Below are 17,988 nucleotides of genomic sequence, written 5' to 3'. Positions count from 1 at the left end.
AAATGAAAACAATCACAACTTGTCAACTGTCTCGTTGAAGTGCGGAACAAGTTTTACTTGTATTACCTACATGCACTTGCACCAATGTAGCTTTTGTAGTTCTATGGGCTATGTTACTAACTTTCTCAAAATACCCTTCCAGCTAAAAGGATTTAGCTATTAACATTCTGGCTCAAGTAAGACTGCTTTTTATACGCGGAATCTTATAGGGACCCAGGGCCAGATTTCACAAAGAGTAGTCCTAACTTAGGGCTAGTCCTAGGAGATAAACAAATTGCATGGATAGTCCTAAGTTAGGACGAGCAACTGGTCCTAACTCGAGATAAGACTAGTCCCAACACTTTGTGAAATCCACCCCTGGGCCAGATTTCACAAAGAGCTAATGGTTGATCTTGAGTTGTGCATCCAATCTCAATTGCTAAGCAACGTGTGACGCCACGATACAAATCACTGTGGTGTTATTGACAACTCAATTTTAGACGAATCTTGAGTGCTTTACTACTACAAAGTCAATATAATAAAGCGCTCTTATGAAGAAAATTATGTGAAATCGGCCTTATTATTGTGTACGTGTCTGCCTTTGGAGCTCATGCTGTATTTCATGAATTCTGTCAAACAACATTTTAACCCCTGATGCATGATACCCCGTCACAACCTTAAAACTACACGATTACATTCCAAATTTCTGCTTCTCACACACTCAAAGCCTTTCTCGGCACGTCTCCATCATTACATAAACAAACCTTTGATTGATTTATCCAATAAATGTTGTTCTCTTCACACAACAGGGAGCTTCCATCATCCGCATGTTGGACAACATCCTGACGGAAGATGTATTCAAGGAGGGTCTTAACTACTACCTTACAGAAAGAGCGTACGGCAACGCAAACTCAGACGATCTGTGGACTGTACTCACTTACGTAAGTTTCGTGTTTTATTGTCTACTCTAAGCAAACCTCACCATAAGCATGAGCTTCTAGATTATGCCTACATACTTAATTAAGTTTTATGCCTTGTAAAAATGTGTTTTTCTTTTCTATGTTACTTTAATCTTTAAATTTAAAGTTAATGCTTTGGCTATGTGCTGTGTGCAAAGTCTCATGATGAAAAAAACTGTGAGTTAAAAAAGACACAAAAAACCCACACACATTTAGATTGGTTTGATGATGAAAAAAACTGTGAGTTAAAAAAGACACACAAACCCACACACATTTAGATTGGTTTGATGATGCTATAATCATGAGTGGGCTGCCATCATGCATGAAAACCAAGCGCCCTCTCGAATCGGAATCAAATTAACAAATGACAGTAACAAAAACGGCAACAGTGTACATTGCATCAAAAGCCACTTAAAGGGAAGGTACACGTTTGGTAATTGTCAAAGACCAGTCTTCTCACTTGGTGCATCTCAATATATGCATGAAATATCAAACCTGTGAAAATTTGAGCTCAATTGGTCGTCAAAGTTGTGAGATAATAAGGAAACAAAAACACCCTTGTTACACGAAGTTGTGTGCTTTCAGATGCTTGATTTCGAGACCTCAAATTCTAAATCTGAGGTCTCGATATCAAATTCGTGGAAAATTACTTCTTTCTCGAAAATTACGGTCCTTCAGCGGGAGCCGTTTTAACAATGTTTTATACTACCTCTCCCCATTACTCGTTACCAAGAAAGGTTTTATGCTAATAATTATTTTGAGTAATTACCAATAGTGTCCACTTGCCTTTAACAAGACGCTGAATTAGGCGCTTTGATATCAGACAAAGATTCCAAAGCGCCCAAGACACAAATGAAGTGGTTCTTAAATACGAGTGAGGACGAGTTACTCGTCTTAAAACTTAGGACTACCCATAGGACTAGTCCTTAGTGAGAAATAGTCCTAACTCTTCGTGAAATCGACCCCTGGGAGTGTGCTAAAACCTGCCATATTTAGTGATAGTTTTTGAAGACAAGTGAAAAGCGCTTTACATTTGCTTGAACTTCATATTAATTATCTCAAACAATTAGATCTCTAGGTTTCCTTTTCAATGTACGGTTTAAAATACGAAAGTAATTATACTCTTGACAGGCTGACGAAGACAAGGGAAAGAATGACGTGAAGAAGATCATGGATACCTGGACGCTCCAGATGGGGTACCCGTACGTGTCGTTCACCAGGGACAGCAAGACGCTGACTGCCGTGCAGAAACATTTCTTGAATAACCCGAACAGCACGGTGGAAGACTCAAACTTCGGGAACCAAGGGTAGGTTTTTGAACAAAGGTTTGGCCGGCCAGGCCTTGCATGGAAGACAGCCCAACTTGAAAAATGACATTATTGAGAAAGACATGTACAGAGACAAGCTGTGTTGGCATCAAAACATTTCTTGAATAACCCGAACAGCACGGTGGAAGACTTGAACTTTGAAACCAATGGTAGGTTTTTGAACTAAGGTTTGGCCGGTCTCTGGCCTTCCATGGCAAAACTCGAAACAATGACATGAATATGTAGATTGGTTTGAAAACGCCGGGTCTGAGTAGGCTACCGTCTTTTATCCAAACCAAGCGCCCTCTCTAGTTGTAATTAACCGTGGACTGTGTGAAGTCTGCTGGTACCAAAAGTGGGTACGAACCTCATGGGCGCAGTTGATGTGAGGATGTTAGAGCTGGTGCATGGCAATTATTTGAACATTCCATTTTTTTCTCCGTTTTTGACAGGTACCTCTGGTATATCTACCTGCTGTACACGCACAAGTCTGACCAGAACTACGACAACCCCATGACAGAATGGATGAACAAGGAGCCAAAGGGTTAGATCCTTACAACTTTTTTTTCAAAACTTAGCGATCGGCAAATGCCATGTTATGCTTTTCAACCATAGTTAAATCATATCCCATGTGACGTCGTTACGTTAAAGGCAGTGGACACTATTGGTAATTACTCAAAATAATTATTAGCATAAAACCTTTCTTGGTGACGAGTAATGGGGAGAGGTTGATTGTATAAAACATTGTGAGAAACGGCTCCCTCTGAAGTGCCATAGATTTCGAGAAAGAAGTAATTTTCCACGAATTTGATTTCAAGACCTCAAATAAGTTTAGAACTTGAAGTCTCGAAATCAACCATCTAAACGCACACAACTTCGTGTGACAAGGTTTTTTTTTTCTTTCATTATTATCTCGCAAGTTCGATGACCGACTGAGCTCAAATTTTTCACGGGTTTGTTATTTTATGTATATGTGGGATACACCAACTGTGAAGGCTAGTCTTTGACAATTACCAATAGTGTCCACTGCCTTTAACCTTAAAAAGTAAACGGAAACAATGTAGGGTCAACCAACCTCCGTGCGAGCTCGCAACGCAAACCCCATACAACCCACTGATTCGAGGGGACGATGCGTCGAGGTGCCCATGGGTACAGGGCTGGGGTTCACCTTCTCACAAGTGCTTACCACTGCCATTACAAAATACACAGATATCGCTTTTTATTGTGCTTATCATTGACATCAGGACCCAATTTCATAGAGCTGCTCAAAATTTGCTTAGCATGGAACTTTTGCCTTGATAAAAACAGGATTACCAAACAAGTATCCACATGAATTTCAGGATAAGCAAACATCAGCTGAATACCAGTAACAAGCAGTAAGCAACAGATGGAAATTGGGTTTGTAATCCTGTTTTTATCAAGAATGACATTTCATGCTAAGCGAATTTCTGTGCTTCGCAGCTCTATGAAATTGGGCCCTGGGGTTTAGCTACTGAGGCACTGAACATTGTTAGACTGGTTCCCTGCATCCAGGTTATACTGGTCATACCCAACAATGTCATTGGATAACGTGCAATGACGTTAGCTTTCCAAATAAGTGTAATGATTGGTCCGAGGTGAATATTCAGCTAATGCACTTTCGATCGTCCGCATGTAGCGTGTGCATAATGTTACACTTTGTAATGTTACATTCACTATATTGAGTACATAGGACGTGTGATTTGACTGCGAATCTCCGGGTGTAATGAATGCGATGCAAGGTCAAATGTCAGTGGGTAACATCCAGCCAGGCAGGTATCTGGCGTTGTTCATGCGCCTCGAAGCGTAACGTCAGATGTTCAGGCTATGCACAAAATGTCCTGATTGTGTTTCTATAGAACTTTTTCGTTTCTAATCATCGCTTTATTTACCTTTTTGTTTTGAAACAGTCGAGATCTCACTTGGGGATGATTATATGGAGAGCGATTGGTACCTTGTCAACGTGAACCAGTATGGGTATTACAGAGTGAACTACGACACACAAAATTGGGAGCGACTCAGCAAACAACTGGAGGAGGACCACGAAGTGAGTCCAACATTGTCAGACGGCTGTTTTAGTTTACACATATCTGATCGTAAAAATGGTATCAGATTGTACTATAAGTTGTAATTGAGGATATTACTTGCTACCAATGGAGACTTCGGTGTATGGGTAAAAAAATAAAATAATAATAATATTATTTATCCCCGATGCTAATTTAACATCTATTATACAGAGGAGACTTGTTTCACAGTTAATAGTTGCTGAAAAGGATTATAGACCCAAACACATGTTTGTCTTTTGCAGAAAATAAAAATCAATTCCGGCTTTTCTATAGTCTTTTATAAGCTCTCATCACAACCATTCCCACGGAAAGTTACTACGCTTTAACTTCGGATTTCTGCAACAGTAAAGGGAGGTATACCTTTGATAACTACCCAAACATTAATGGCCGAGCAACCAAAACACTTAGTACCGTTTTTCATGGACTTGCTATGATAAAAGGCGTTACTCCCCACAAGGCGCCTCAAAATGTCATGTCCCTACAACGAAAACAAAACCCCGAATAGTTTGATTGTTGCTTTATTTCCGATATCGATTATGTTGTATTGACTTTTTGTTTACATTCAAACGACTTGCTGTAGGTTTTCATGAAGGAAAAATCGTTTTTCATTTTGAAAGGTAACTCATAATGGTGAAAGAAACGACTGTGTGTTGTATGCGTTGTAATCTTGTTGTTGTTCACGCAACTCAGCTGTTTTGCAACGATTTTGATATGTAATGATAAAGTTAATATTTAAATATCTATATGTATGAAACTAATTTCATTTCATATATTTTTTTTTTTTTATAAACAGTTGATACCGATCCAGAATAGAGCTGCCCTCATCGACGACGCGTTTAACCTGGCCAGGGCGGGAGTTATCGAGCAGACGACTGCGTTGAATCTAACTAAATACCTGACCAAGGAACGTGAGTACTTACCATGGGAAGCCACGCTGGTTGTCATCTCATACATCCGGGACATGTTCAGCAGATACTCTGGTTACGGCCCCCTGGAGGTGAGAATAAAATAGTTTTGGTATTGGTATTTAAATGAGACTATTAATAATTACTCAAAATAGTTGTTAGCATGAAAACTTTATTGGTATCGAGCAATGGAGAGCTGTTGATAGTATAATATATTGTGAGAAACGGCTCCCTCTGAAGTTACGTAGTTTTCAGAAAGAGGTAATTTCTCAATCCAATATTATAAAACTTCAGGCCTGAAGTCATTGGGCATCTGAAAGCACACAAATTATGTTTGTGCCACAACTCTCTTGCATCCTCGATAACCAATTGAGTCAAATTTTCACATAATTATTTGTTATTGTATGCATGTGCTGGCGTACACCATGTGAGAATACTTGTCTTTGACAACAACCAAACTTGTCCAGTGCCCAGCAAAAATGCACCAGTGTCAATCTTTAGAGTAGTGCCCGATCAACAAAACTGTTCAAAGAACTAGCCCTTGACTTAAAATTCTGAATCCCAGCTCGTTCCCAAACGTGTGGCGTGCCATTTCTTTCAGCATGTCTGCTGGGGGAGACGACAACGCCCTGATGGGAACTATATTGCCCTGAATCAACTGCATGGCTCAGGGTCCCACATTTTATTTGACAAAACCGTCACTTTCTTCACATCTTTTTTTGTAAGGAGAGCATAATCTATTTTTTTTTTTTTTTGGGGGGGGGGCTACCATGTTTACCATTCTAAATTTATAAATTTCAAAATTTCCCAATTGTCATTAAAGTGTCTGTCGTAATATTTTAATTGTTTTGATTATTCTTTTGTCTTGATTTCCAGAAATACATGTTGAAACAAATCGAGCCGTTGTACACAGAACTTGGATGGAAGGATAACATCACAGACCCAACCAACACTCACCTGACTCAGTGAGTTACCCAGTTTACTAATATAGGCTTTCTCGGTCAATTTCGGAAAAAGAGCAGCCAATTTAACCACCAAGCTATTCTATTTCGCGCAAAATCGAATGCTACTCAAAAGGGTCATTCGATTTCGTTTTGGGATTAGTCAAATGTAATGTTGCGTCATTCGAATTAACAAAATAATCATTCAATTTAACAATTCATCAAAGCAGCATTCAAATTCGCAGACGCTTCTTGAGGCTTGTGTGTGTCACGAAAAAGAATGACGCTACGCTAAATTGAACAGAGTGCTTAAGGAATTTGACTCGACCCAAAACGAAATTGAATGGCCGAATTCTGAATTTGAAACGCAGTAACAACTGGAAAAGCAAAACAGCTTTATTTCGAACGCATGAAAATTAAATTGACTGCTCAATTTGCCGAATCTGACCGAGAAAACCTATATCAAGCGGCATTTTTGAGTGTATCGATAATATTTATTTATTTATTTATTTATTTATTTATTTACTTTAAGATCTCTATAGATGATAACAATTTCAGCACAACGGCTGTTTTGCAGTATGGTCCTGTGTCTTCAAAAGTGCGAAAAGGAAAACATTACTTAAAAATAGACTTCAAGTCAGAGTAAACAGATTTTGCAGCTTTTAAAAAGAAAAACAACAAAAGGAATTTAAATAAACTCAAACAATAAATGCGTTTTTATTATATTAAAAAGAAAAAAGAAAAAAAAAGACGATGCAATCTGGGCCTAGGCAGGTTACTTGTTCCAAATAGCAGCACTAAAATAAATAAAAGATTGCCCAAGACATTCCGTGGTAGGCTTAGGGAGAACAACTTTCAGCATTTCGATTCATGAACTTTACTCACTGTATTAGTGGTAATTACCCAAAATGACTGTTAATATAAAAACGTACTTGGAGATATGTTGATATTATGAAACATTGTGAGAAACGGCTTCGCTTCAAACTACTTTCGAGAACGTAAACTAGCACTTTTGTTGATGGCTCTCTTTTAATATTTTGGCCTTGATTTTCCCTCAGGTATAACCGGATCAACGCCCTGGCCACAGCGTGTCAGTACGGTATGGAGGACTGCGTACGGCAGGCCTCTGATCTCTACGGTCAATACATGGAGGATACCTCAGTCAACCCGTAAGTTTGCAAAATTCCAACCTGAACCAAACTGTTGTATAATTTGCTCATTCCCTGTAGAATGATTTCAGATTGTTTAGCTGCTCTGAAACAAGGTGTTGCATTTCAGACAAACAATATTTGTTGCTCAGATCTTCAATACATAATAAAACCGTCCAATTTCGAATTGATTCAACAAACGAGTAAAGCGAAGGTTATCTCCTGAAGACGAGCATACCGTTTTAAACGTCGAGGCCACATAGTCCTCCTCTGTCCAGAGCCAACACGCCTACAAAATAGATTGTAACATGGCTGTACACGTACTTTTACTGCTTGTAGTTAAATGCACTACACACTGTTGGTAATTACTAATAGTTAAAACCTACTTAGAAACGAGCAATGGAGATCTGTTGATATTATGAAACATTGTGAGAAACTGCTCCCTTTGAGGTAATTTCTCACTCAAATAATTATTCACAGATTTTATATAGACCTGAAGCTTTTAATTGTGCAACTAAATGCACAGATTTGTGCAACATTGTGCTTTTCTTTTACTGTTCTCTTGCAACTTCGATGACGAATTGATTTAAAGTTTTCACAGATTTGTTATGTTTACATGCATATTTTGTAATACACCAAGGGAGAATACTGGTCTTGGACAAGTACCAAAAGTGTCCAGTGCCTTTCATCCTTATCTTACAACAAATCAAACTTGACCAGAAATTTACAGAATGTGTCTTCTTCATTCACTGTTTTAGAATTACACCAAACTTGAAGTCAGTAGTATACTGTCAAGGCATCCGATACGGAGGGCAGGACGAGTGGGAGTTCGGATGGGAACGGTTCTCCAACACGTCAGACTCGTCCGAGAGATCCAAATGGCTGAGCGCACTCGCATGCAGCACGGAACCCTGGATATTGAGCAGGTAGGTGGACAGGAATTGGACTTACAGGAACGCTAGGGGGCAGCAAATTAATATAAAATACCATTTTCTAAAGGCCGAGTTACACTGCAGCGATAACGAGAATACGCGCACGCTTTTTCAACCAATCGAGGAGGGCGTTTTTAACTTTCTCGTTTTCGTTCTCGTTTAGCGAGACGTGTGACCGGGCTTTTAAGCCGCTCGCTGGGCCTTGCAAGTGTGTACGCCCCACGTGCAAACCTTTATATTGGTGCAGGCATTTTGATTTTTCTCCAATCCAATTCGCTGTTAGCCTAACCAAAAAACAAGGCTGGTAGAGACAGAAATAGTCTGCCTCTTTTTTTTTTTTTTTGCAACAATGGCATTTATTACTGTAATTGGATACAGACAAAATTCACCAATTGTGACAGCTGGATTTGGCTTCGGTCGTTCGGTGCATAAAATCGCTATACCGAACGACCACTATACCGACCAAACCTATGGACCCTGTCTGGTCCGTTATACGGCATTTTACTTTACATTTTATTTTGCGTAAAGAGGGCTCTGTTTGAGCTCATGGCAACGTGTACAAGGGATCGATCGTGTTTTTAGATATTTCCAAAATCTGCACTTTGTCTTTAAAGACAATGGACACTCTTGGTAATTGTCAAAGACCAGTCTTCTCACTTGTGGTGTATCTCAACATATGCATACAATTACAAACCTGTGAAAATTTGAGCTCAATCGGTCGTCGAAGTTGCGAGATATTAATGAAAGAAAAAAAAACCTTGTCACATGAAGTTGTGGGCGTTTAGATGCTTGATTTCGAGACCTCAAATTCTAAACTTGAGGTCTCGAAATCAAATTCGTGGAAAATTACTCCTTTTTCGAAAACTATGCCACTTCAATGGGAGCCGTTTCTCACAATGTTTTATACCATCAACCTCTCCCCATTACTCGTCACCAAGTAAGGTTTTATGCTAATAATTATTTTGAGTAATTACCAATGGTGTCCACTGCCTTTAAGTGTACATTTCTTCGGTGTGTGTACTTAGATTCCTGGAATATTCCTTGGATATAGAAAAGATCACAAAGGGAGACGCCATCAATGTCATCCGATACGTTGCCTTCAACTACGTAGGAAGGGCGCTAGCCTGGGACTTCGTCCGAGCCAACTGGGACACGCTCTTTAATGAGTAAGCCGAACAATTTCGTTTTGAAATCTCAACCATTTCATTTTTTACAAGAGCATGATCAGTACTATGTTAAAGCTTTCAAGAGGAGTGTGACGTCATTGGTCTGTAAAGGAGGCAGAGGAACCAAAACTATGCATGTGAGAATGTTGATTACATCAAGATATAGGCTTAACTTCATATAGAGCAAGCCTAAGCACAAAATATAGCTTGACTATTTTATGCTAAGCAGAAATGAGCAGAACACCAGTCACACAATTAGCGTGTAACCTTTTTTTGGTTAGAATCTTTTTGTTTTGCTGATAGATTATTGTTGTGCTTAAACAGCTTTATGAAATCAGGCCCCGGTGTTGCTTCATCTAAACCAACTGTAAATCTTCAGGAGATTAGGTTAATTGTGTTTGCAGAAAATAGTTTTGTTCAACCCCCTAGTGTTATAAACACCCTATGGCGTGACAACACCCTGACAACACCCATGGTGTTAATTCAGCACCCAACATTTTGCAGTGTAATACTGGAATAGAAGCAGGGGATAAGTGAAACACCAAGACATCATTGAACTGTTCCACTAAAGTTAGATGACGTTTACATATTATTCCAATTTATGTTTTCAAAACCATTTTTAAAGAAGCTTGCCCCTGCATCATCTCTTTCTCTTGCTTGCACTTTTCTTTTATGGACGAATGATGCATGAACATATGTTTTTATGGAAAACGAGCGACTGGTATTATTTTTTCAAGTTGAACATGAGCGAGTTTGTTTCTAAGTGTGCGTGGCGAGAGGGCGCCCTTTAAAATGTCTGCAGGATGAGGGAAAGCGCATAATGTAGAACCGCGAATCAAGGCAAGGCCCGAACCGATCTCCAAGAAGAAGCCACTCACATGTTATTACTTTTCTAGGGGATCGTGAGACATTGTTTGAAGAATGACTCATGTGTTGCAATGAACAACAGATGAAGATTGATTCTGCAGAATATAAGTCGACAGACTCAAGTATTTTTTATTCATTGGCACAGCGATCAACATTGACCCAGCGATTCTTAATTGATATAACATATTATCACTTAGGCACTGTACACGTTTGGTAATTGTCAAAGACCAGTGTTCTTACTTGGTGTATTCCATCATAAGCATAAAATAACAAGCCTGTGAAAATTTGGGCTCAATCGGTCATCGAAGTTGCGAGAAAATGATGAAAGAAAAAACACCCTTGTTGGACAAATTTTGTGTGCCTTCAGATAGGAATGAAAGACTTCTAGCTAGAAGTCTTTTATTATTTTACTGAGAAAATACCTCTTTCTCAAAAGCTATTTTACTTCAGAGGGAGTCGTTTCCCACAATGTTTTATACTAACAGCTTTCCACTGCTCATTCCCAAGTCAGTTTTCAAGTTAATTTTGTTTTGAGTAATTACCAAACGTGTACCGTCCCTTTAACAATCGCTGAGTCTCATCTTATAAATGACGTTGAGATAACTGCTCAGTGGTGTCACAAAAATGCAGTGGATAATTTCAATTCAGTTCAATATGACTTTTATTAAATACTCTTTTGGGCAAATAGTTCAACATGAAAGTATATAAGTTCACAGAAAGGTAGCACAATCAAAAGTGGATATAAGTATGAAGACACGAAACGAACACAAACACCCACGATTGTGGTATTGCATCCAGGTAATATCCACAAATCGTCAGTAACACCCGTTGATGTCACTTAGTGGTCTTCGGAGAGACGCATTGCACAACTCCCAAGTGTCTAAAAACATTTTCCTTGACAGATGGTCGAAATTATTAACTGGGCAAAGAGTCAGGGAATAATACATTCTAACAAATAATGGACTTTTTTTTGCACAAACCACGCAGCTACGGTGGCGGGTCGTTCTCGTTCAGTAACCTGATCGAGACGATCACCTCACAGTTCAACACGGATTTCGACATGAAGCAGGTGAGTCTGAACTTTTGACCTTTGACCTTTCATCTTTTCAACTTTTTACTAGATTGGGATACAGAATTTTAGTCAGGGTTTCTACCTTACACCGTGTTATGTTAGCACTGTCCTATTCAGTAAACAATCTGCCATGTCGACATGGTAAAATTTCCACATTGGGATAACAAAAATTGTCTGTGATTTTTATGGTTTCAAAATGGTTTCAAGTGGTGTCTGCATGTCGCCCTTTAACTTCCAAAAACGAAGCATACAGGTCTACCACTTTTCTGTATTTCAAAGTACTTGGGAAAGTATACAGTGCTAACGCACATCGTAATGGTAATAATAACCTTTTTTTTTTTTTTACAATCCTGTATTTTGAAGTGTCGCACCATTTTTTTGTACCATTGTCGTTGTGCTCAATGTTATGTCTTTGGTTTCACACCATTATGTGGCTTTGGAAGGTTGGCTGCACTAATGTAATAAGCCCTTTGAGAAATGGTGGACAATCGGTGTGCACTCCGGGTTTTTTGTTTTGACAGACAAATGTAGCCAAATCAAATAATGGCATAGGTTTGTGTACACCATATCTAAAAATGGGTTATGGCTTTGCACGTATTCGAAAAATTTGTTAAGCAATGGGTTCAAGCGCAGACCTTACTTTCCCATTAAACGTCATAATTTCATTACATATATTAACAGCTAACTCTGAGGTTTCGTACCCCCCCCCCAACCGCAACCTGGTCCATGAAATACATCTTTATAAGATTGTAAATCTGTAAATTCTTTCCAAAAATATATGTAACTCTTTCATTCTCTCATCATTTCATCTTCACTGGGTCTATCCGAATTAGCCACTATTTATTCTGCCTCTACGTATAGTTTCATCAACAGAACACTAACACATCAAGGTATAGCTTTGGATCGTTTTGTGTAAAAGAAAAAAACACAGTTTTTTACCAAAACCACAAACCTTGGGCCTTTATATTATGCCTACAATTTTCACCTCATTAATGAAAAGACTCTTTAACTGGAACTTCTCCACTGACTGGCTGCTTTAGCAGAGAATATTCATCGGACAAAAGTTGTCCAAAGCTATACACGTGACATGGTTGGACTTTACGGTGGCATGTTTGAGCTGTAGCTTTTTCATTCATATAGTATTGTGATTTAACTTCCGTATCATTGTACGTTGTCTGTATTAGCTATCTGCTAATTGTTGTTGTTGTTGTTGTTTGTGTTGTTGCCGTTGTTGCTGTTGGTGTGTGTGCTTCGCTTTAGAACGTTCATGGTAATTGATATTAAGTAGCCTACATCACTGCACATGGTGGGATTTAAATTGTTGATTAGTCTTTCCTCCTCATCAAAACTAACCAAAACACTGTGGAAACCATTGTAAAGGAAACAACACACTTTTTAAGGCCACGGTTTACACAAACAACCAAAGAAAAGGAGAAAACAAATCATTGGATGCTGCCAGTTTGATAACGAACTATGACAGACAGTTAAACTTTTAATCAAGATGTTGTTGGGGTTCGAAGCTCAACCTATAACCATGCTATAACCACCATTTTGTTTGAATATTACGAGTTGTAAATGCCGTAGTCTCATACTTCCAAGGAGAGGCAGTTGGTGTTTTCATGCCTAACGGGTCCCCGCAGTTGGGTAAATCCATCAAAGCAAACAAATGGGAAAAACCCTCAAGTTATGCATTCCGTGTACGTACCGCTTTTTCCAATGGCCGTGTTGAGCTTTAGATTTCGTGTGAGTGAACTCGAACAGAGTGCGATTGTTTGACATGTTGACCTTTTTGTTGACCGAACTAAATTTGGCTGGTAAACTGTTTATGCTTAGTAACATTTTCGTCGCAATGTTAAACAACTCTATAAAACCGGTCCCTAATAATAATACTTCAAATCCGACACAGGCGGCGCAAATATCGATGCTGTACAAAACAACCGACAGACAAGGAAGTAGCATCACACAATTAGAATATAAAGTTGTTCTGTGTGTAGATACGTTTCAAACTTTTCTTTAATATGGCAAGTGATTTTGAAAGTTTAACGGTTTCAGGTAGGGAGTTCCAATACCTCAGTGCTGCACTCTAAAAACTTCGAACTCAAACCTAACACCACCCCACCCCCTCCAAATATTAGGGGTTTACCATTGCAGATATTCATCACCAATTCCAGTATACGGATGAAAAATAGAGAACAACTCACACATTTTTCAGTGGGGGAAAAAACAAAAACAAAACGGACCCCTCCCCAGAAATGATTGCCTCAGCATTTATACCATCATAAACAAATACCAAAACTAAAAACTAGGTTAAAACACCACTCAACAGTCTGTTGATCGACGAAATTTCACAAATACCGCCTTCCAAAAGATCATGTCCCCTGTGATGATTCTGTGCTCTTTAACCCAGAAATTTTAAACAAATCAACACGGTGTGAAATTGTTATGGTTAGGCGACTCGGGGGAAAGAGGTCTTATTTAATATGGGAGTCCGAGTGCCAGTCGAGTTATTCACCCTCCAAATGAAAACACCCCTATAACAAAAGTAATATTATTTTCCAAACGTCCGAGCATCAAGCTTGAACAAAATCTCTACACCTCCCGACAAATAGGACCAGTTATTTCAGGGCGTCCAAAATACCCCAAGTTGGAGGTCAACAACCCACCAAGTTTACATTTTGGGCACCATTTTTTTTCTTGGGTTCTCAAAACTGTCTTATATAGAATGTTATTTTGAGGGCCAGCAACAACTGATGAGCTCGACGCTCTTTTGGCGGGGTGCCCCCCCCCCCAAATGACGTCACGCAAGGCTCCGGCAACATGCCTAGCGGATGACGTCATGCATTAATTGCAATGATTCGAGGATTAATGTTTGTGAAAGTAAAGTAGTGTTCATGTACAATATAAAGTTAAAATGATAGTATTAACAATACTGAGTGCTTGTATTATGCTAAATCCACCAAATTACGGTGCTCAAATCGAAGTGTAACTACGATGTGACCAATATCTTAATGTCTCGATATTTTATTAACGAGTCCTACATTTTTCTTGTCTTTTAATTTTCACACCTATTTACAGCTGATGGCTTTTGGAGATGGGAGAGACTTCGGCTCAGCGACCCGTGCCTACCAACAATCCGTCGAGAAGTGCCAAGCCAACATCGACTGGATGACCCTCAATGCAGACAGTATGGAAAAATGGCTTGAGGCGAACATGGACTAACCCTTATAAAACATTACAGTCCTACCCCACCCCCATACCTCCCCCGAATCAGGTCATAATTGTGATTTTATATGAAGCCAATATTATATGAACTTTACACCAAAGCAAAACATTTGCAAACCCTTCAATATTACAGATCACACAAGCTGGTATACGCCTTCAACCGTGGACCTACTATTGTCCCTCTTTTGTTTATACTTTTTTGGTAACAGCTCCCATTGGTGTTGTACACGTTTTCCAATATTGTGGTCCTTTCCCGAACCGTTGACCCTATTGTCCTCTTATGTTATAGATCCTCGGTTTGAATTCGTATACTATACTGACCCACACCCAAAGCAGGTATTAATATTGTGATTTTCTATGAGCCTTTAATGAACTTATAACCCCTGTACCCATTATACAGACACCCCCACCTCCTCCGTACCCGAAGCAGGTCTTAATTGTGATTTTCTATGATGAACCTATTATTATGAACTTTACACCGAAGTAGAATATTAAAAAATTGTTAAACAAAAATAATTAAAATTAAATGAATCGTGTAAATAGAAATCATAAAAATATTATTATAATAGTATTGTTGTCTGACAGAGAGAGGGTGTAGTTCAGTCTAGAAACATGTGAAAATTACTAATCAGTGTATCTGTTGGTAACGAGATATAATGATTGTGAACGGTAGTTGTTTTATATACTATTCACAGAGATTGCCTCGGGCACAGAACAACCTCGTTCCCAATGGTGTAAGACTACGTCGCGCCATTTGTTGTTCTTTCCAAGAATGCCCTGCTCGATTAAAGGGGGGCAACCCCTGGAAATTTGAAATATCAAAATGTATACTGGATATTTTAAATAGTGCTTGATCAATTCTGTGCTAGAGACTACGCAGAGCGCGCTGTCAAAAAGACACATCAAGTCGATTTCACCAAACTTTTCCTAACTTGTGATTAATCTTTTGACTTAGGACGAGTTTTAACAAAAGGCGTTAGGAGTTACCCGCCCTATCAGGATTACTCCTAACGTTTCGTAAAATCGGCTGCTGGCCACTTTTATGTTTTCCCGATCATGTGATACCAACTGTATGAAGTTTAGGGTGTGATCATATGAAAGCCGAATCCGTTTGAGATGTAAAGTGCCCTATACACGTGCACTACAAGCGATCGACAGTTTTTAACAAGCGGATACGTAAAGAGCAGTCAATTGTGGTTAGCCAATCAGCGTCGGTTTCCAATGCTTCCCTTCCAGGGGTCAGTGACGATGGGTATCGATAAGGCGCGCTGCCCCTGATGCGAGGTTGCGTACACGAGCATCCACATGCTCTCTATTTCTCTATATAAAAAAGTATCTTGTTTTTCTGCAGTGGCCAGTTACGGGACCAAAAACCAGTACATATTATTACAGAACTATAGTTGAGTACTAAAAAATAGAAAATTAGACATAGAGTAGACAAGGAAGTGTTTTGGATTAAATTATACAAAAAATGTCATAATGGAAAACATAAGTAAAAAAATAAATAAAAATTTATATATAGATAATAAAATATAAAATAAAGGAAAATGAGTGAATGATATGTAAATTGTGTAGAAAAGATATAGTTCTTGTAAACTTGTAAAAGCAAATAATTAGTAATTATATTTCCTCATCCGGTTCCTAACGTATATTATTTGGATATAGAACAGTTAAACGTTTGGAATATCAGATATACTTCCGTTATGTTATCAGCTAAGTTCCGTATGAGGGTATACATCGGCTTTACATTTGGAATATCAGATATTCTCTGTATAAACTCAGTCCGTACTAAGGAATAGATCAGTTCTACGTTTGGAATATCAGACATATAGTTCCTTAATGTCATCAGTTCAGTTCCGTATATAAGGTATAGCACAGTTATATATTTTTGGATTTTATCAGCCCAGTTCCGTATTAAGGTAAAGCTCAGTTATACCTTTGGAATAGCCGATATACTTCCGTTATGTTTTTAGCCTATAGTTCCGTGGTAAGGCATAGCTCAGTTCTACATTTGGAATATCAGATATACATGTACTTATATAATCTCAGTTCTGCGTCTGCAATTATGTCACACTTCCGTTATAATATCACAGGTAAGGTTAACAAAACAAATTGTCACAAGTACTCTGCATTTTATTTTTGTCATCTCCCATTTTAGAGTTGTAGTATTGTTCTTAAAACATCTGTTGATGTTCTTATTTTGGAATTCTCAACACACATTTTCTTCTGTTTGAAGAGAACTGTTACCTCTGTTACAATTTTTTTTACTTTACAAGTAAATCATTCGACACTGGTGACGGACATTACATTGTTGAGAGTTGGTGTATGTAAAATATTTACAATCAATTTTTTACAATAATGGTGTCACTAATTAAAAAACTGTAATTATAAATACTGTCGTAATTTATAAATTGTCTAAAAAAAAGTATATATACATGACTGATTGTACTTCTCACATTATAAATGAAGTTTGTATATATATCTGTCAATGTTTATTTAATTTCAGAACTAGCCTTAATTTGTTTTTAAAGGTGATAATGTTTGGGAGCGAACACGCCAATCTTTTTAAATGTGTAGACGGAATCGAATAAAAAAGATCAATAACTAAACAAGTATGTAACAACAGTGATCTATAAACAAGAATGTGTGAGTGTTTTATATCAAGCTTACTACTGAAGGGGTGTAAACTGTGTTTAGTTGTTTACACTTTCTTAATTTATTTAATATATCTTTAGTTGCACAGAAACTCAACAACTTTCATTAAAGATGAGGGCCTACGCTAGTTCAGTCTCAACATTCATCATTAAAATCCACCACATGTCAACATTAATTTAAAAACTATCAAAATGTAGAAATAAAAAAAAGGTACAAATAAACTGGCCTCGATTAAAACGACAATAGAAAAGTAGTTTTGTGGTGGTAGAGAAATCCCAATGAAAAATCAAAACTTTGAATTACAAATTGAAAGGCGACACCCATAAAACAGTCACAAACTTTTGAAAAGTATCTAGGTATTTGAAAGATAAGTTTTCCCTCAATTTTCGGAAAAAAAAAATCACTTTCCTGCAGCACAATGCTATATACAACAATTTTTGGAAAGCAAACTAACGATAAATAAATTGTGAGCATCTGTTTGTTAGGGTTTCGATCTAGTAAACAATTGTACCGAATGAACGAATGCATGTGTGCATGATCAATATATCTTTAACAGTTCTTTAAGAAACGGTTCAGTATTGGCACTTATTACAAATCTTATTGGTCCATAATATCAATCGTAGAAAGTCATCGTTATAACTTCGGTGTGAAAAATATTATGCATCGATAGTGTTTTCAGTTTTATTGGGGACTGAGCTTAGTCCAGGCCTGATACTTCCCGGAGGCGACGAATGCGATTGCCTCCATCCCC

At 38.2% G+C, this 17,988-nt stretch overlaps 1 protein-coding gene across 4 annotated transcripts in view; it reads left to right on the top strand.

Moving 5' to 3' along the window:
* Window positions 1-17,988, top strand: part of LOC117287908 (aminopeptidase N-like) — a 40,750-nt gene that overhangs the window by 19,579 nt on the left and 3,183 nt on the right. For 3 of the 4 annotated variants that reach the window (XM_033768525.1, XM_033768528.1, XM_033768527.1), the window contains exons 8-16: window positions 789-920; window positions 2,070-2,245; window positions 2,698-2,789; window positions 4,174-4,310; window positions 5,123-5,326; window positions 6,111-6,199; window positions 7,234-7,344; window positions 8,082-8,249; window positions 9,281-9,421. In XM_033768525.1, the coding sequence (XP_033624416.1) occupies window positions 789-920; window positions 2,070-2,245; window positions 2,698-2,789; window positions 4,174-4,310; window positions 5,123-5,326; window positions 6,111-6,199; window positions 7,234-7,344; window positions 8,082-8,249; window positions 9,281-9,421 (1,250 nt within the window). Of the gene's footprint in view, window positions 1-788; window positions 921-2,069; window positions 2,246-2,697; window positions 2,790-4,173; window positions 4,311-5,122; window positions 5,327-6,110; window positions 6,200-7,233; window positions 7,345-8,081; window positions 8,250-9,280; window positions 9,422-11,275; window positions 11,358-14,435; window positions 17,208-17,988 lie in introns of those variants that run through there. The other variant, XM_033768526.1, reaches the window with a different exon arrangement.

Source organism: Asterias rubens, chromosome 3 (genome assembly GCF_902459465.1).
Source record: "Asterias rubens chromosome 3, eAstRub1.3, whole genome shotgun sequence".
NCBI lineage: Eukaryota > Metazoa > Echinodermata > Asteroidea > Forcipulatida > Asteriidae > Asterias > Asterias rubens.
This window is presented reverse-complemented; position numbering and strand designations above follow the sequence as displayed.